Source organism: Protomyctophum bolini (genome assembly GCF_963924005.1).
Source record: "Protomyctophum bolini genome assembly, chromosome: 21".
Lineage (NCBI taxonomy): Eukaryota > Metazoa > Chordata > Actinopteri > Myctophiformes > Myctophidae > Protomyctophum > Protomyctophum bolini.
In genome coordinates, this window is record NC_137882.1 from 18,173,464 (window position 1) to 18,192,658 (window position 19,195).

Consider the following 19,195-nt stretch of genomic DNA (forward strand, 5'->3'; position numbering starts at 1 on the left):
AGGCAAATCATTGACTAATCTTTGATTGGTCATGATTCACCTCCATTCATAGGCTGACCTCTGCACTCACTTGTTTACCCCTCCCAGGGAGTTTACCTGAGGATAGAAACTTTTGGATTTGTTCAGACTTGCTTCAGAGAGAAGAGACGTAGCTGAGCGATGGACTCCCTGCCGTTTTTCTCTGCCGAGACATGGACTCTCATGGTCGCCGCGGTCACTCTGCTTCTAGTGTAGGAGTCTCCCTTTCTGATATTTTACAGAAAATGTGTGTGTGGCATGAGTGTATATTGGTGTGTTTATTCTACTCCTTGAACTCAAAGTGGAGAGCTCTCTCTTTCTCTCTCTGTGCGTGTGTGTGTGTGTGTTTTTCCTTTTTTAAAGTTGAAGTAATAACTTTTAAAGGATCTAATAATTATTATTCTTTGCACGCAGGTACTTATATTGGCCCTATGGGACGTTTAAGAGGCTGGGGGTTCCGGGTCCTACTCCGATCCCTTTATTTGGCACCATGCTGGCATATAGAAAGGTTGGAGACTCCACTGTCCATTTAGCTTTTTATTTTTTGTGTATCAGCTCACATTCCCTTTTGTGCACATGCAAATCAAATGACCTGCGTAGTTCATACATCATATTCCACATGAGTCATGACTACATGTTCTAAGTGTTAACAATTACAATTGCTACAGCCTACATTAGCCATTCAACTGACAACCATATTATGATTTATGATATTGTTCACAATAGGGATTCACTACTTATGATATGGACTGCTTCAACAAGTATGGGAAAACATGGGGGTGAGTAACTGTCCACCTCTTACTTTCACTGACAACAAAAACAAACATGCTGCTGTCTTTATATCTGTGTTTCTATGCTGAACAGGCTGTGAAAAGAAATATCCCTTTGGGACAGTACGAGTTAATATTATACCGTTTGCATGTAATGTTTGGGATTTAGTGCAACTGAAGTGTTTCTTCTGTGTGTCCATGCAGCATCTATGACGGCCGCCAGCCAGTGCTGTGTATCACAGATCCTGCCATGGTGAAGGCAGTCCTAGTCAAGGAGTGCTACTCTATATTCACCAATCGCAGGGTAATGTATAGCCACAACTTCCACAAGACAAGTTACAACTTGCAACACTAGATTTGTTTTAATATGCTGAATCTAGAGTTGCAACACCAACCACTGACAGCCCATATACATCCAAACAGAAAAGTACTATCTCATCTAACTATAAATGCACCAAGTCTCTGTACGTACGTACGTCTGTACATCTGTAATCCACGTAACTTGAGAACCGTTTGCCCCACCGACTTCAAATTCGACACACGCGTTGTCGAATTTGCACCCCCACAGGGTCCCTGGAAAATCTAGTCTATTTTCTCTTTTAGGTCTTGAGCTAAAAAGTTTGGGAACCAATCTGAACCATTGGTGTCCGGTACTATGCATACATGCCTATTTTAGAACACAACATGGCTCTGACTGGCTTGTTTGTCGCTCACAGTGTCTAAACATAAAAGGTAACATTCTCAACTTTATTATGCTCTCAAAACTCGTTTAAAGTCTGACGCAGCCACAACAGCTCTGCCAATGGAGCTCAGCTATTGACATACAGTATGGTACTGTAGGTTGTGCGTCGGTTTGCCGAGCTAGAGATTGTGGTACGATCCCAGCTCGGGTCTAAATCCCTACAGACAGACAGACAGATCCTGCAGGGGAAATTCAGTTGTTTATTCCTATACCACAATGTGTTATAGAACTTCCATTTGAACGGGCAACTTTATGATGCTGTGACCATCGCTGAGGATGACCAGTGGAGGAAAATCCGTGGGATCCTGTCTCCCACATTCACCTCTGGACGACTTAAGGAGGTACGGTACAGTGTCTTCATTCTTCAACCTGTCCTGTACAGGAACTAAATATGAAGGAACAGTGTAACAGAATTGTGTTGCTCCTCTGTGCCTCAGATGTTTGTCATAATGAAACACCACTCAGCTAACCTGCTCAGCAGTGTGACGAAGAAAGCAGACAAGGGTGAAGCCTTAGAACTGAAGGAGTAAGAATCCCACTCACAGTGCATCATGTACATGAACAATGTCTAATTAATACAACCTCATGTTTTCAAGCCTGAAGCCTTGTGTGTGTGTGTGTGTGTGTGTGTGTGTGTGTGTGTGTGTGTGTGTGTGTGTGTTTTCTCAAGGTTTTTTGGAGCCTACAGTATGGACGTGGTGGCCAGCACATCGTTTAGTGTAGACATTGACTCACTTAACAACCCAAAGGATCCCTTTGTCACCAACATCAAGAAGATGCTGAAATTCAACCTGTTTGACCCGCTCTTCCTAGCAGTTTGTAGGAAACGTTTATTTTTTCTAGTTCTTGTCATTCAGTGTCATTCTCACACTGTCAGAGGACCAACCATTTTTACCTCTAATATCCATTTTCAGCTTTTTTCCCCTTCCTGGGTCCGATCTTTGAGAAGATGGAGTTTTCTTTCTTCCCCGCCTCTACCACTGACTTTTTCTACGCTGCACTGCAGAAGATCAAGTCCAACCGAGAGGCCACTGCACACAATGTACAGTTAGCTTTATTTTAGTTTATTTTGACAAAGTGAGTGTGTGTGTGTGTGTGAGCGTACTAGTATAATAAAACCAAATGTTAATGTTTCAGAGTCGGGTAGACTTCCTTCAGTTGATGATTGACTCCCAAAAGGGCAACAACCCCAAGGAACAGGAACCAATTAAAGGTGACTATTGCTCTTCCGCTGCATGGTATTGGTTCGACTTGACTTGTTTCGACTCAACTTGACTCATTGTGTGACTCATCAACAGCAGCTCCTCAATGTAGTTAGTTGTCAAAGCTAACTACGAAGTTGTCAAAGTTGTTTGCTAATTCTTGTCTCTTCAGGTTTGAGCGACCATGAGATTCTTTCTCAGGCAATGATCTTCATCTTTGCTGGCTATGAAACTACAAGCAGTACTCTCACTTTCTTGGCCTATAACTTGGCAACAAACCCTCACATCATGAAACGTCTGCAGGAGGAGATAGATACCACCTTCCCTAACCAGGTATATGCAAACAGTAAGACACATCTACAACTGGTGGTCTTCAACCACTTCCCATCCCCAGCTGTCACTGCGATGTGTCTATGCAGGGTGCAAAGGGCTGACCTTGACTAAACAAATTCTTATTCGGTTAATACTCAGAACTAAAGTTTTGCTGCATACATTTGTGCAGGGAACAAGAAATTCTAATATCATAATAGCTAATTGCTATTATAGACTGGCACAATAAAATGGTTATATATAGAGTTTACAATTGATGTGTCTGTGTAAAAAAGCATACAAATCATCAAATCACTAATCAACAAAGTCTGCATCGACTAAGCCCAAACCGAGGACAGCCCTAGTAGAAATGCCATGTATCATAAGGGATGGAGCTCGATAACAAGCTTATCGAGTACCCGTCAATAAGCTTTAGGCTTATCAAGCCGGTTATCGAGCATAGCTCCAGCCAACCAGCGGTGTCCGGGGAAACAGAATTACGATTTTAAAGTGACTAATTTGACAAATTTGTCTGACCTTGATAAGTTGACTATAGACAACATTTGGCCAATCATAGTCAACTATACAAATCCATAGTCAGGGACATCCCTAGAGTGTTGTATTGCACACACAACCCAGTGCTTGTTGTCCTGCAGGCTCCAGTCCAGTACGAGGCACTGATGCAAATGGCGTACTTGGACAGTGTGATCAACGAGTCTCTCCGGTTGTACCCCATCGTCGTGCGCCTGGAACGTGTTGCCAAGGCATCTGTGAATATCAATGGCTTAACGATTCCACAAGATACGGTTGTCATGGTACCCGTATGGCCCCTACACAGGGACCCTGCGCTGTGGCCCAACCCAGACGAGTTTAAACCTGAGAGGTGTGTGCCTGTTGTATTTATATGTGCAACCAATAGATTATCCACATGAAACGAACCAACACTGCAAGAAACCTTCACTGCCTTGCTATTGTTGTTTATCGTCAGGTTCAGCAAGGAAAACAAGGTCACGATCGACCCGTACACCTACATGCCTTTTGGTGCGGGGCCGAGGAACTGTATTGGAATGCGTTTTGCTCTGGTGTCGGTAAAACTGGCAATAGTACAGATCCTGCAGAAGTTTAGCTTCTCTGCGTGCAAAGAGACAGAGGTGAGACTGGGAATGTTCATTTTTCATAAACTGTAAAGGTTTAAAAAATGTTTGTTAAAGAATACAGCTCTATATTCTGGTTGTAATCCTTGCTATTAAGTAGTAGGAGTCTCCCATGGTCTCTCCAGTTCTTTAGTAAACAGGATACATTGTCAGTATGGGTTGCCAATTTTTTGTAAGTAGTTTAATTTGTTCTCATCCTATCTCTGCTGTGTCATTTGCTTATAGATTCCTATGGAGATGGATATCCAGATGATGCTGATGCCAAAACGTCCAGTTAAACTGAAGTTGGTGCCGCGTACGCCCTGCTAATGCCAAAATCACCAATTAAACTGAAGCTGGTACCTGCATGCAGCATGCACACCAGCCACCAGGGGGTGTGCGTGTGTCTGTGGACAGTAACAGGAATTACTTATACCTTCTGAAACACTAAGAAATATCGAAATAGAAACACAAGATCAAACATATCAAAGACTTTCTTGCTTAGAAATCAAATTTTCCCCACTGGTCTTCATTCATGTTTAACCCTTTTGATATGAATTTAATTCATTTAAGTACCCTGATTTTACACCTGCCCTCTCCTTTTTTGAGGGGCCCCCTATATACAGGTTTAATGTTTGTTTTTAGATCAATTTTGTTTTAAAAACGCCATTGACAAGGAAGTCATCTTGTCCCTAACACAAACATTAAATGCCATTAACACTAAGAAAATGTAATGTTTGTTTTGTCACCGTTTACTTTACATCACCGTCCTAAATCAACAGGACTTCAAACTACATTTGGGACCGTCTGCATAATGAGTACTTTTACTTTTGGTAGGCTACTTTAAATATGTTTGGAACATAGTATGTAATACCCGTTGATCTCTGAATCTGTCTGTCTGCCTGTGTCTGAAGAGTGCAAACTGACTGTGAAAAGTGGACTGGTTAAGTAATAAAATGGCAGGTGGGGGGTTGCCATGGCAATCAATTGGCTGAGGCAGAAGCTGGGAATTCTACAGGTGAAGGGACATAGGCTCATTAGGTCCACTGGCAGAGCCTGATGAGAGCCTTTTGTGGTGGTTCTGGACAACCGTGTATCTGACCGACAACACCAGGCACTGCACTCCCCGTGGCGGTGTGGAATGTGTGTGTAAAATTTGAAGTCGGTGGGGCAAACTGTTCTCGAGTTACGTGGATTACAGACGTACGTACAAACGTACAGAGAGACGTACACATACGTACAGAGACGTACACACACATACAGAGACGTGGTGCATACCGTGCATTTATAGTAGGATGGTGTGTAAACAAACAAAAACATATGACTGATGATAGTGCTTGCTTGAATGATTGATTGACTGATTAATTAAATACTTTATTAGACAGAAATGTAAACGGCACGAATCACAGTCATACATTTAGGACTTGTTTCCATTGTGGTCCAATGTATTCAATTAATCTACATAGCAAACAAATAACACCTAAATGCATATAATTAACAAATATAAAACACTATATGTACAAAGTAGGAAAAAGGCAGTGAATGCCATCTCCTTTCTATGGGAAAAGTGAGTTTAGGTTTAGCTCTCCTCTGTGGTCTCCTGAATGATGGATTTTCAGGCCCATTTTGAAAGAAGCCAGAGATCCACATTGTTTAAGGGATGGTGTCAGGGCTTTTCACATGTTGGTGGCAGAGTAATAGGATGAAACATGTTCCCATGTTTGTTCTATAGATGGGTGGCACCAGAACATTGATGCTCCCTCTAATATTGTGGCTGTGGTTGTCACTCACTTTGCAGAAGTACTTAGATATGAGGAGGATATTGAGAGGGCATTGATGCCATTGCCCCTTTGACCTTTGATCTTGAAAACCAATCCTATTTTGAATTGCTTAACTCTGTCTTCTAACCTGAGGAATCCCAGACTATAAAAAATAGTTTATTAGGTGGGTCATGGGCTTTAGGCAGAGATGTACAGTAGTAGATTTAGTTTGTTGGGAGGTCTGAAGCTTAGTTATTAGTGAAATTGGGACATTGGGGGATGCTGTCAAACAAGTCTATGAAGCTTTCTCATAGAAATCTATGTAAATGTTTCATCTGCTACACAGTTTTATACAGTATGTCCCACTATGAGTGCTTCATCTCTGTCTCAGCTAAGGGGTCCTTGGCCTGGAAAAAGTTGAAGACCCCATATTTTAGATGGTACATGGAAACAGGGAAAATAAGGTTCAGAGCAAAACACTGTAGATGGTAAAGAATAAATAAAGTAAAAAGTAAATAGCGGGTACAAATGGTAAATATAAGGAACAGTGTAAGTAGAGAATTCTAATCTGCTTAAATAAAACACACCAAAAATGTAATAAAACATTAACAAAAAGGTAATTGAAAACACAGCAAGCGTCCGGCAAGGAGGTAATCATAATGGACGTGTCTAAAGCAAGGACTACCTTTGATTTTGTCCTACAGTATAGAGCGTCGCAGCCCCCTCAGAACGACGAGGGCACCAGGAAATAATTCCCCATTCATGTGTGTGTATGTGTGTGTTAATAATACTACTACTAATTAAATAATAATTAGATTTCATCCCACAGGGGAAATTCCGTTTTCAGATTCACCCAACTGAGTGCTTCTCAGGTGAGCACAGGGGGGGTCTACCCATTCAGCTATACCCACCACTGTGGCTGTGTGCGTGTGTACAGAAACCTGTGTCTTTGTGCTGTTACAGCAAACGTGCATTGCCACTAGAGTCAGAGTAGTCGTGCATGTCTCCTTCAAAGGGCAGGGAAGGAGGATGGTTGGTGAGACCCATGCAGAAGATGACGATGGTTCCCAGCGTCATGATCGGCGTGATCACGAACAGACACAGGCGGTCCACTGTGCGGGCTATACCGCTCCAGTTGTCCTTTTCCTGCAGGCAAGGTAAAGGACAGCACGGAGAAAGAGAGAGGTTATATGAGAGATGTTTTCAAAGAAAGTGTAGGGCCTACACTTTCTTTGAAAACATCTGCGTTGCTGCTTGCTATTGAGCCTGGCTCTTTAGCCCAGAGGTTCCCAACCACTGGTACTTGTGCACCACTTGAGCCCCCCCCCTGGTGGTACACAAAAGTGGAATGGAATGAAAATGTTATATTACTACAGGTAGTTCTTCTGACCGAGCAATTGGTTGAAATAGGCTATCCAGCCGTGCTGAAATGGGCATGACAGCACACCTAGCTGTTAATAGAATATTTGAGAACGGATTAATCACATTAGAAATATCATCAGTTGTGATGATTAGTGATTACTGATTAGACTGAGTTTTGTCAGAGCAGCAGCATTATTGGCTTAGGAATGGGTAGGTATGCGCTCTTTTATTATAACTAAATAAATAAATAATAAATGTTATTTATTATGGTGATACATTATTTATACGGGTTCGCTTCCCAGCCGAGGCTACATTTGTGGCAGCGGTGGGATAGGTTCCTCTGTGTTTCAGACCTAATGCTGCGTAGTCGACAGCCCTTTACTTGCCTGGTTGTGGAGGTCCCCCCAGTCGAGGCTACAATAGATTCAGGTTTTAGCTAAATCTGACATTAAATAACATATATCAGATGTCATTTGATGTCAGATATTCCTTGGGCGTTGCCAGTGACAATATACCATGAGCTAGAGCTAGATTGAATTACTAGATTTATAAAACAGTTACTACAAACAAGGCTATCCCTTATATATGAATATTGTTAACCAAACGTTTTAATTAGCCATTGAAAATGTAGGCCTAAAATTAATTAGTGTGCAGTAAGGTTTCCAGACAAGGCGCCATTATGTTTTTTAAAAGCTGTCCTCCTAAGCCGACTTCATCAACATTACATTAGCAATGCCCACAAAGTGGCTGAAATATTGTTGCTGCCAGTGTGAGCACAGGTTATCTTTTTTCTCTTTGCATAGAATAAAATATCATGACTGAAAAAAAATTGTTAGCCAAGTCCTAATCTGCGATTTGTGAAACAGTGTGTTTCAGAAACAATTAGCACAAAGTGTATAGAATTTGAATGTTTTGGTAGCCATGCAGTCAACCAGTTGAAGAAATGAGGTTGAGGTTTTAACCTTTGCTTACATGAAATATCCGAAGATCATTATCAGGATTGAACATGCGTGTTACTAGAACTGATATACAGTAGTCAGACTTCATAGCCATGGTACAGTACGTGGTTCTTACACCACACCTATCAACCAATCAGATTTTACCAACCTGTTTTATAATACCCGTTTTAGGATGGGTCTCCACTGCACACACATTTATAGCATTGTATTAAGTGATCTATATGTACCAGTAGCGTCAATTTGGTTTAACCCATTTTTGGTGTTTCAAGCATTCTGTTATACTTTAGCTATTGAAAAATAGCAGATCTACAAGCTCATACGAGCTTGTAGGTCTGCTATTTATTTTTTTAATCGTGAAAATGTGATGTTCTCACCGTGTTATAGTCATTCTTGTTGGTCATGTGTTTGATGATGTAGTTGGCTCCATCTACTGCAGGCTTCATCTCACCATATAGCTGGTCTGTGACGCTCTCGCTCTCTGGGGCTTTCATCTCTACGCACGCACACGCACACACACACACACACACACACACACACACACACACACACACACACACACACACACACACACACACACACACTAAGTCTATGTTGGTGTGTTCTGTTCAAGCCTCATGTTATTATTGAATCATCCGGCATCATATCGTCTGTGTCGAGTGGAAACTGTTACTTTTGAAGATTCAAATTAAAAAATAGCAAAAGTAGCAGATCAAGCTCAAAATGCGACGCTTCGCACTGCAATTCGAGCTCGTGGGTCTGCTGCCTTTGTTGCTTTTGTGTGACGATGTCTGGTAGTATGACCAAGTAGGAGATTCATTTACCAAGAAACACATAAAGTTAGAATATGGAGATAAGAGGTTTCTGCCCGACAGTGTGTGTGCATGCAGGAGCACACACTGTATATGTGATGTGATTTTCCACGAGAATAGCTGAGAATAAATAGACATTGTGCAGACCATTTTCCTGGTCCTCAAAAAGAGGTGGTCGAAAAAAGATTTTTATGGTTATGCTTACAATTAGAAAAAGATTTTGTGTGTGTGTGTGTGTGTGTGTGTGTGTGTGTGTGTGTGTGTGTGTGTGAGAGAGAGAGTGTGCGAGCATGCATGTGCGGCCAGTAGCGTACCAACAGCAGGAGTAGCTCTGGTGGTCAGCCCATGTCTCACAGACTGTTTCTCAAACATCAGCTCGCTGCGAGACTTGATGCTGAAGTATTCCTCTGCCTTGGCGATGTAGCCCACCGAGCTGGATCTCCGCGGTAACGCCCCCTCCCAATTTGGCTCCGCCTCGTCAGGGTGGGACATGCGCAGGAGGCGTGGCAACCGCTCCAGGAAGATCTGGAGGAGGAGAGACGGCGATAAATCAGACGCTACGGTGCAGCCACAACGTAAGTTATTCAGCATAAACACACAGCTCTAATGGTTTTTGGGTCCATGGGTGAATGAATGCTACAGCTAATGTCAGCTAATGCGATGAAAAAACGTTCCAAGTGTCTTTTCCTCATTTCAATTGAGGTAACAATTTTGGCATTTAGCATACGCTCTAACTCCAGAGCGACTTACAATAAGCATAAGGTATACGCATACATCAAATGCATAGGTACACCAAGAACCTAGAATCAAGCTAAACAGTGTAATATGAAAAAAAAATATGTGATCTGTACATTGAAACTAGAAGCCAGAAATGGTGGAAGGTTGGGCTTGGGGCTAGCAACCCCAACTCGTAAAACCTGCATAAGCTACAGAAACCACAAGAACACTACCCCAGCGGTGGGGTGTGATTGTGGCCCTATGCTCCATCTAGGAGCCTACAGGAATAAGTAAGTCAAGTCAAGACATTTGAAACTATACAAACTATAGGATGCCAGGGCAGCAAATTAACCTGACACTTGCCTAAATAACCTGCTATCTAGATTACATTTAAACCTTTGCATAAGACTGCATGATCGTCAAGGCAAGTGCAAGTGCTAAGGCAAGGTGGAGTCTGAATAGGTGAATCTTCAGATTGCGGTGGAAAAGTGGGAGTGAGTCTGCAGTTCTGACTGTAATGGGGTGTTTGTTCCACAGTTTGGGAGCCAGAAAAGAAAAGAGTCTGGGACGTATGGGGAAAAGGTTCATACCACCATGTTACATAATGTACCTGAATAATTGCATAAATATTGGCTAAACATCACTGAACCGACATGGACATGTGATCAATATTTTTTGACTTTATGAATCAATTCGCATTTGAAAACGGCAGACTTTTATAGTAAAAGTAGAAATAAACTTAGCAGTATAACCATTTTATTCTCCATCATTCAATGTTACCACATCCACAGTGATCATATGGTACTAAATACAAAGTGCCATCTCTTTCTTGCCTGTGTATTTTTGCTTTCCCATTTTAAGCTAGCATGCTTTCCTGGCAAACGAGTGAATAGGAACAGACTGGACACCTGACTTTTCCAGATCATTATATTACATTGGCTTAATATCAAATTGTGTTGCTCAAACCATGAAAGGTATTAAAAAAGAAGGTAGAACTAATTAATATACCGTATCTACAGTATGTAGTCCATGTACTGTATGTTTTTGCGGCTAATCTGTCTCTGTTACACACGATGTTTGTTGTGAAGAAGTTTTTATTAGGCTATTAAGACATGCCACAATTTCCATTCGGCAAAGGAAACAGGCAGGTAGAGAGGAAGTGCTTTCCTGAGATCGCATACAAGTGGGCAGTGAAAAAGTCAAAAATATTACTAATGAGCTGTTGGATGTCCACAGAAATACATCTTTTTTATAGTTCATATTTATTAAAGATTCAAGATTTCTTTGTCATTCTTGTTCCTTCTGCAAGCAGCATCAGAAAAAAGAGTTTATGTTTCTCCTACAGAAATTCTCCAGCAGAAATTCAGAAAAGTAAATCCTAAAACTAGAATAATTCATGTAATAAAAATCACACCCCTGTGAAGTGAGTTCCAGACCCACAGGAACACGCACAGGGTGCCCAGGGTGCCAGCCAGGTTCCGGCGAAGTGTGTGTGTGTTTGTGTTAGGCTGCACATACTTGGTGGCGAAAACCAACCAAATGCTATTTTCGTGCTCGGACACAGCCAGCCAGAGAAACACAAAGCTAGGCATGGAAGTGTGTGTGTGTGTGTGTGTGTGTGTGTGTGTGTGTGTGTGTGTGTGTGCATGAGTGCGTGCATGAGTGTGTGCACCATACCCTCTTTGTCCAATCTGTCATGACGTGAGTGCTAGGAGTCCTAAAGTGCAAATTTAGAACGACCACACAGTTCAACACCACTATCGTCACCAACACCATGATGAACATCAGGTACCTGACAAAAAACACACAGCATTCACAGTGGGAATCATCAATTATCAGGCAGGCTCTTTGTGTACATGTATGTGTGTGTGTGTGTGTGTGTGTGTGTGTGTGTGTGTGTGTGTGTGTGTGTGTGTGTGTGTGTGTGTGTGTGTGTGTGTGTGAGAGAGAGAGAGACGTACTTGACAATGAGTGGTATGGACATGGAGGTCTCCGGTAGCCTTTGTGAAATCAGCAGCAGGAACACAGACTGAGCCAGCAGCACAGAGATGGACAGAGTCATCTTCTCACCACCTACACGCACACGCACACGCACACGCACACACACACACACACACACACACACACACACACACACACACACAATTGCTTTTTGAAAAAATATATCAATTGGCAGGCCTTAGCACGAAAAGGTTTGAGAACAAATGATTTAGTGAGTTAGTAGTAGTAGGCATTCGTAGAATCCGCCTCAGGTCTTAATGGGTCAATATTAAGCTCTACAAATCACGCATTAAAGTAATAACTAAAAGCACGAATCTTTTTACCAGCTGTTGTGTAAGCACAGCTGGTCAATGTTCTCTCTGCAGTGCTTTCACACCCACTTGCTGTAGTTGAGACCTATGTTTCTTATTGGCTGTACTGACAACCTATCGTCCTGATTAGATGCCTCGTCTCTAGGCAACCACACACTTTTTGCCTCTAGCCAACTTCTCAGTCATGGGATATACTGTAAGGCAGAAGCTGGTAATTAATTGATGTCATCAATTCTTATTTTAAGTTTTTTAAGATATTCTTTTGGCTTTTTTCTGTCTTTATTGATAGGATGAAAGTAGTCTGACAGGAAATGGGGCGAGAGATGGGGGGAAGACACGCGGCAATGGCCGTCGGGATCGGGAGTTGAACCAGACGGCCTTACGTCGTCAGGCTGGCTCAGCAGCCTAGGTGCCCAGACGGTTGAGCCAGCACAAATCTTTTAAGTAGAAAAAGTGGTACTGACTGTCAGCGGGCAGATAGTAGCACAGCGAGGCGAGGAAAGAGATGAGCACGCAGGGGATGATGATGTTGATGATGTAGAAGAGGGGCTTCCGCTTGATGATGAGGTAGAAGGTGATGTCCTGGTGCTTGTTGCTCTCCATGGGGATGTGCTTGTAGGTGTTCCTCCTGGCCGGCCGGTGGATGACCTCCCACTCGCCGTTCTCTGGTCGAGAAGAGGACACAGGGGTATGAAGAAGAGAAAATAGAAAAGCCTTTTCTACCTCCTCTCCTGAACTAATGTTTATGTGTTGACCTGGCACTCTCCTACCGGTATTCACTTTTTTCAATTGGTTATTTTAGGGTGAGGCCTTAGTCATGGGAAGCGTTAAGCATTTTCAATCTGGCTTCCATATTCTGTCCGTATCAATATAGGCAATTATTTAAAATTAAAATTAAAAAGACCTTCAAATATTGTGAAAGTAGTCTGATAATAGCTCAGTCATAACCCATTGTGTTGTGAGGTTGTAGGTTGGCTATTTGTGCAGTGCAATACCATCGTACAACAAAGTATAAAATAGGGTGTAAGTTAAGGCTGTCACTGATGAAAGTCAGTGAAATATCAATGTCTGCATGTGTGTTGTGGTTGGGGATCTACTGTACCTGTCCAGCTGGCAGGGTCAATGATGATCCACTCCACTGTATAATCATCTTTAGGATCATCTTCTTCGCCCGCCTCCTCCTTCAGATGCATGGTGATCTCTTTGGCGTTGTAGGTCAGAGAGCTGCAATGCACAATGGGTAATGTTGTTTAGGTTTATGTTTATTAACAATTAAAAGGATCGGGATGGGCTTCCAGTGTTCCTGCGGTCCTGAACAAAGCAAATGCAATACAGACATACAAGTAAAAAATACAAATTAAGCCATTAAAACTGGGATGGCATCTGTGTCATTTTAGATTTTAGCGTTTTAGCGTTTTTTAACACTTTTGAAATTTGTTGAAAGAACTACTGGTTTAGAAGGCATTTGTAGAAACGGCCTCAGGTCTTAATGGGTATAAAAATAATTACAAAACATGAACACTAAAAGACAAATTAAGATTGTAAAAATCTAATCAAAAAGTCGAGTCAAATTAAACCAATACACAAATGACAGTTACATATACATTAAGATATCTCTTAAAGGACAACTTTAGTTTTTCTCAACCAAGGTTCATGTTTTAGGTTGTTATTAGAGAAACTAAAAGGTGTGTTAATTTTCTTTCATTTGCTGCTTTCTTTTGTTTTGGGGATTTTAGCTGTTTTTGACAGGGGGGAGGGGGCATTCGAGCATGGGGCTAAATATGTATTTTTTTACAAAATATTTTGCCGATTCATTTTTTTATTATTTACTATAGTCCTAATAAACCCCAAGAAATTACATCTGACCACAAAAGATCACGGGATCTATTGAATGTGACAAACTGACATATTGAGCCTATACACACAGTATAAGCCTTCCCCCAGTAGGCTACCTTCACATTCAGTAGATCCTGTGATCTGCTGTGGCCAGATGTAATTTCCTGGGGTTTAATAGGACTATAGTAAATAATACAAAAATAAATCACCATAAAATGTTGTAAAAAAATACATATTTAGCCCCATGCTCGAATGCCCCCGCCCCCCTGTCAAAAAGAGCTAAAATCCCTAAAACGAAAGAGCAGCAAATGAAAAAAAATGAAGACTCATCTTTTACTTTCTCTAATAACAACCTAAAACATGAACCTTGGTTGAAAAAAACTAAAGTTGTCCTTTAATGTATTATTATTATTTCAAATCAATGTGGACCATGTGCATTTACTGTACCACTGCAGGGCTTAAAAGTTAACACCATCAGGTCTTACGTGAATTTGAGGGTGCAGTTCTGCCAGTCGAAGGGGAAGAAGTTGACATTGATGGCGCAGGAGGACCTGAAGATGGCCGGAGGCAGCCAGTACATATAACCCGAGGGGTAGATCAGCACGTTGCAGTAGTAAGCCACCTGGAACTGGGCGTCATTACTGAAACGCAGGATTATTACACATTTTCTTATTTTTATATTACCTTGAAGTCGCTCTCATTGAGATCAGAAATCTCTTTTACAAGCTAGCAGCCATATATAAACAGTTAAACACACGAGAAAACACATTAAAAACACAATGTATCGTTGCTCCCAGGTGCAAACCTCTAATCTCCATGTTTGATTTTATTTTGTGTTTGTTTTTTTCGTACATAAATGCCCTGCTTCATCATACTACAGCAGTCGCAAGTATCAGAAATAGCAGATTTGCAAGCTTGGGCTATTTTAGGTATTTTTTTCATTTGAATCCTGAAAAGTACGTTTTCAACATACAGTATGAGGTTTCCACCCGACAGAGACGATATGCTATGCAACATACATACTAAATCCACAATAAGAAAGCTATTGGCAGTGGCAAGCAATCAACGTTATAAACCAACAGTTCTGTCATTTTGTAGAAAAAAACATTTGCTAGTAGCAACAGAGTAAACAATTTACTTGAGTTAGACAGATTCACTTTTCAAGTGAAATAGGTATGTATGCTGCTGTCTGAAGCCGAAAATAGGATGGAGAGGTCGCACAGCTTGAAGTCACGATGAAAAAAACTTTTTATTGGGTTACCAACATTTCGGCAACAAAATGCCTTCTTCAGGGTATATGTCTGAAGGCGGACACAGAGACAGACGGTCCATGTGGCAAGACGCATTGTCATTGAAGAGCACACGGCGAAACAGCTGGTTGGCGTATCACCGCCACAGACCAGCCTACACAGGTGTAAATGGTTCTGTTGTTTTACTTTGATGGTTGTTTTAAACGTGATTTATAAATAATATTGCGTTAGTCCGACAAAACCAATAATCCGACATTACAAACCCCTAACCGCATGCGGAAGCCACAGGTGAGTCTTAACACGTATGTCAGACTATTGGACACATCGGACTAACGTATGCCCCCCAAGTTGAGTGAGCCCAACAATGTTGCACCCAAGCCTCTATTTTGCCAGCGTACAGATTGTTTGTTGTGCTGGCAATCTTATATACAAATAAGAGGAATGAAGAGAATCTCACTTATTCTCCAGAACAATCTCTGGCAGCCACACCATGCTGGGCGGGAGGCGAAGCACATCGATGTCATCGAACAGCGATGGTTCCCATGACAACCTGTAGTCACTCCAAGTCTTTACACACACACACACATGCGCGCGCACACACACACACACACACACACACACACACACACACACACACACACACACTTTACTGTATGTTTTGTAATAATAATCAACATCTACAAAGTAACTAAAGTTTTTAAATAAATGTATTGAAGTAAAAGTACAATATTTGGATCATCCGAGTGGAAATAAAAGTATTGGAAGTGAAAGTGGAACAAATGTATCATTGACTTACATGTTCACACCAGACATTGGTCAGCAGAGTCTCGTCTACTTCTTTCTAGAGGAAGAAGGGAAAGAAAAGCAGTTAGCAATTATTTTACTACGGTAGGTCTGTTTATCGATCAGTGTCAATCAGCCATTGTCACTGGGTCAGAGTCAGACTGAGACAATGGCTCACCTGCCCTGCCAGTGAAGAGCCCCCACCAGGAGGACGTAGCGCCTCTGACCTACTCCCCACACAGTAGACCTGTGTCACTAGGCAGTGACAAAGATCAACATCCCCACTCAGATTCCCTCCCCCGAACACAGACAATTGTGTTTGTATAGATCAGTGGTTCCCGTATGTGGTTCCCGTATGTTTTCTCATGCCAATAAGGCTCATTTGAATTGAATTGGTTCCCAACTGATAGACCCAAAATAGAAATTAGACGATTTCCCGGGACGATTTACTGTGCGGACAGTAACTGGGAGCCAATGATGGGAGCCGAGAAGGGGGAGACATCTGAAGCTGGTTAAGACGTGTACTGCGACATTCTGAATCATTTGGAGAAGCTTAAGTGCACATGCCAAAAGGCCAGTAAGGAGAGTTACAATAGTTACGTTTTGATATGACTGATATCAGGATAAGGAGCTGGGCTGACTCCTGTGTGAGGAAGGGTTTGATCCTTTGAATTTTATAGTGTACTGTAAACCAACAGGACCGAGTAACCGCTGTGATGTGTTAGACTGGTCCCAGATGACCAGAGACTTCTTGAGGGTTCATAAATGAAAAAGCAAGTCAGAGATAGATGTTGGCAGATTTAAAGACTAGAAACCATTTATTTAAATTATCAATTATATGCATCGCAGGCATCTGATGTAAATGTGTTAATCTTTTTTAGTTCTAGTTCGATCTCTAGCAGCTGCATTCTGATGGAGCCAGCTCTGTGAGACCTGAGAGAAGTAGCCTGGTGCAGCCAGACTTCATCCGCCCTTATTGCATATGCATATGCCCCATTACAGACCATTACAGTATTCTGACTGGAGATATAAAACTATGAACATGTTTTTCTAAGTCTTGTTTGACATGAATGTTTTAATCACTTTTAATAACTGTTTTGTTATCGACTTGATTAAGATTTAGATCTGAGTTCTGGCTTGCTTGGAGACAAACAGGGGAGTCAAGGTTAGTACCAAGTTAACTGTCACAAGACTCACAACTGTCTGCTTTCTTCATTGACAATTTGACACCACACGAAAGTTCTGTGTTGTTTCTGAATAACAAAATATTAGGCCTACTGCACCATCGCCTCAGACCATCTCGTGACTCTGAGCCTACCCAAGTGATGGACATGGCCGGCCGCTGTCCATCACGCAAGCACGCACATCATGCGCGCGCGCACACACACACACACACACACACACACACACACACACACACACACACACACACACACACACACACACACACACACCCTACCAGTGAGATGAGATTGGAGAGAGTCAGAGCTAGGTACACATCTACAGATGTATGTTGATGCTCCACAGGCCGTAGGTCTTTGTTGTAGCCTTTCTCTTTGAACAGGTAGTTGATCAAACGCTCTTCCTCGTTCCTGCCCCAGCACTCTTGAAACACAGAGAGAGAGAGAGAGAGAGAGAGAGAGACATACAATCATTCAGATGGTAACATGCACACTGCTGAATAGGAGTGAATTCTTGGCTCATATTTCATACTATGCCTGCCCGATTTATGTTTGCGCGGCGGTGGTGTCGCGCAGTGCGCACAAAAATAAGACTATTTACAAGCTCACAGCGCGTTGTGATGCCACATATTGTGAGCTTGTAGATCGGCTATCCGTCAGGCGTAACATGGCCACTGCTCCTGTGTCAAGTGATTCTGTCTGTGGGAGGATTAAAACTGTAGCTGCTAGGCACTTTTGGGAAGGCAAAATCATTTCATCATTTCATTAATAGACGCATATAGGCTATAGCCTACTGCTGTCATGCATCTTAAATTGAGTCAACTTTAGGCTTGCTGACTTATCCAATGTTGACACTCAGAGACTGTCACAGAGTAAAGTTAGATATCAGTTTGAATTTGACAAAATATTCCTATAATTCCATTAAATTACCAAGTTATTGTCACATTTCAAAAGAATAATGCGTAGTTTGCTTTTAGTTTGTTTTAGCCAAAGAAACGTACGCCTACCCATTAACAGCATAACGAGGCATACAAACACTAGGCTATACCTGATACATGAACATCAAATATAACATGAATAACTTTCAGACATACCAGATGACAGGAAAACGAGCAGGAACGCCGTGACCTGTCCGACGATCTTACAGTCCATGCTTGTTGTGTTGTGGACCTTACGGTCTGTCTGTCCGTCCGTCCGCAGTTCTTATGGCCCCTTGGCCCGACCTCTCTGCTTGGTGACTGACAGCAGCAGGTGCGGCGGCGACAGCCGCCGGCGGTGACAAAATACGAGCCGTTAGATCCGCCGGTATGCCGGTGCGACACCGACACTGGTGACTTATCGAAATTGGTGACTACGTCGACGCATGCTGTAATGTTTTTTGTTTCTTTCAACGATAGGGGCGGGGCACTGGCAGCACCACTAGCCTAGTAAGATTTAGACTCTCGTAGTATCCAATTGATAAATACATCTAAGTCTAAATCTTAGGCTATGGCAGCACGACAATAAGAAAGAATGGGAATTCATACGATAAAAGTAACCTCGCCTCACCAGGCTTTCCACCACCTCGGAAGAAACGATAAGTGTGCGTGAAATAGGCCTAATTCTAGATTCACTGATGCCGAATGAAATGCCCATGTGATTCATGCCTAAAGAAAAAAAAACTTAGTTTTTGTACTTTTCAGCTCACCTCAAACTTTTTTCGGGCCATATGATCGGCGGGGGGGGGGGTCACATACTTTGATGAGTCACCAACAGTGATGCAAGGCCGTATCTAAGGAGTGAGGAGGACACATGTCAGGAGAAGTGGCGGAGGACAGCTGTTGCTCAAAAACATCCCAAAGACCAGACACATCACCTTCAAACGTTTGTTATTTCACCTCACTGCACCACATGTGGTAAATTAATGTGGAAGCCGATCCCACTGGCCACTAATGTGGCACGATCAGCAGATTCAGCACCTATCTTCAAAATCCTGCTATGTGGCTGGCCAAGCCAGGCTACCTTGAACTGCCATCAAGATGTTGTAGGCACAGGACAGCCAGATTACCATTT

The 19,195-nt window shown here is 42.2% G+C and overlaps 2 protein-coding genes across 2 annotated transcripts; one reads left to right on the forward strand and one right to left on the reverse strand.

Moving 5' to 3' along the window:
* Positions 1-159: 159 nt before the first annotated feature.
* Positions 160-4,504, forward strand: LOC308336413 (cytochrome P450 3A40-like; the record flags this gene model as incomplete). Its single annotated transcript, XM_080793776.1, has 11 exons — positions 160-230; positions 993-1,092; positions 1,758-1,871; positions 1,968-2,056; positions 2,201-2,349; positions 2,445-2,572; positions 2,668-2,743; positions 2,905-3,065; positions 3,698-3,924; positions 4,030-4,192; positions 4,421-4,504. The coding sequence occupies 11 exons, from the start codon at positions 160-162 to the stop codon at positions 4,502-4,504; spliced, it is 1,362 nt and encodes a 453-aa protein (XP_080649902.1).
* Positions 4,505-5,534: 1,030 nt separating this feature from the next.
* On the reverse strand, positions 5,535-18,385 carry chrnd (cholinergic receptor, nicotinic, delta (muscle)). The gene is made up of 12 exons (XM_080794195.1): positions 18,238-18,385; positions 17,422-17,567; positions 15,976-16,020; positions 15,637-15,746; positions 14,415-14,570; positions 13,196-13,317; positions 12,558-12,758; positions 11,743-11,854; positions 11,459-11,573; positions 9,379-9,589; positions 8,630-8,748; positions 5,535-7,080 (listed from the first exon to the last, which is right to left on the reverse strand). Exons 1-12 carry the CDS (start codon positions 18,293-18,295, stop codon positions 6,892-6,894), a joined length of 1,584 nt encoding a protein of 527 aa, XP_080650321.1. The 5' UTR covers positions 18,296-18,385; the 3' UTR covers positions 5,535-6,891.
* Between the last annotated feature and the right edge of the window lie 810 nt (positions 18,386-19,195).

Bases quoted from the DNA above. Each gene is read 5' to 3' on its own strand.
- chrnd (XM_080794195.1), bottom strand. From the start codon at position 18,295: ATGGACTGTAAGATCGTCGGACAGGTCACGGCGTTCCTGCTCGTTTTC. The intron at 17,568-18,237 runs GTATGTCTGAAA...CTGTGTTTCAAG, and splicing joins GCTCGTTTTCCTGTCATCTG to AGTGCTGGGGCAGGAACGAG. The intron at 8,749-9,378 runs GTACGCTACTGG...GTGCGTGCGTAG, and splicing joins CAGAGCTACTCCTGCTGTTG to AGATGAAAGCCCCAGAGAGC.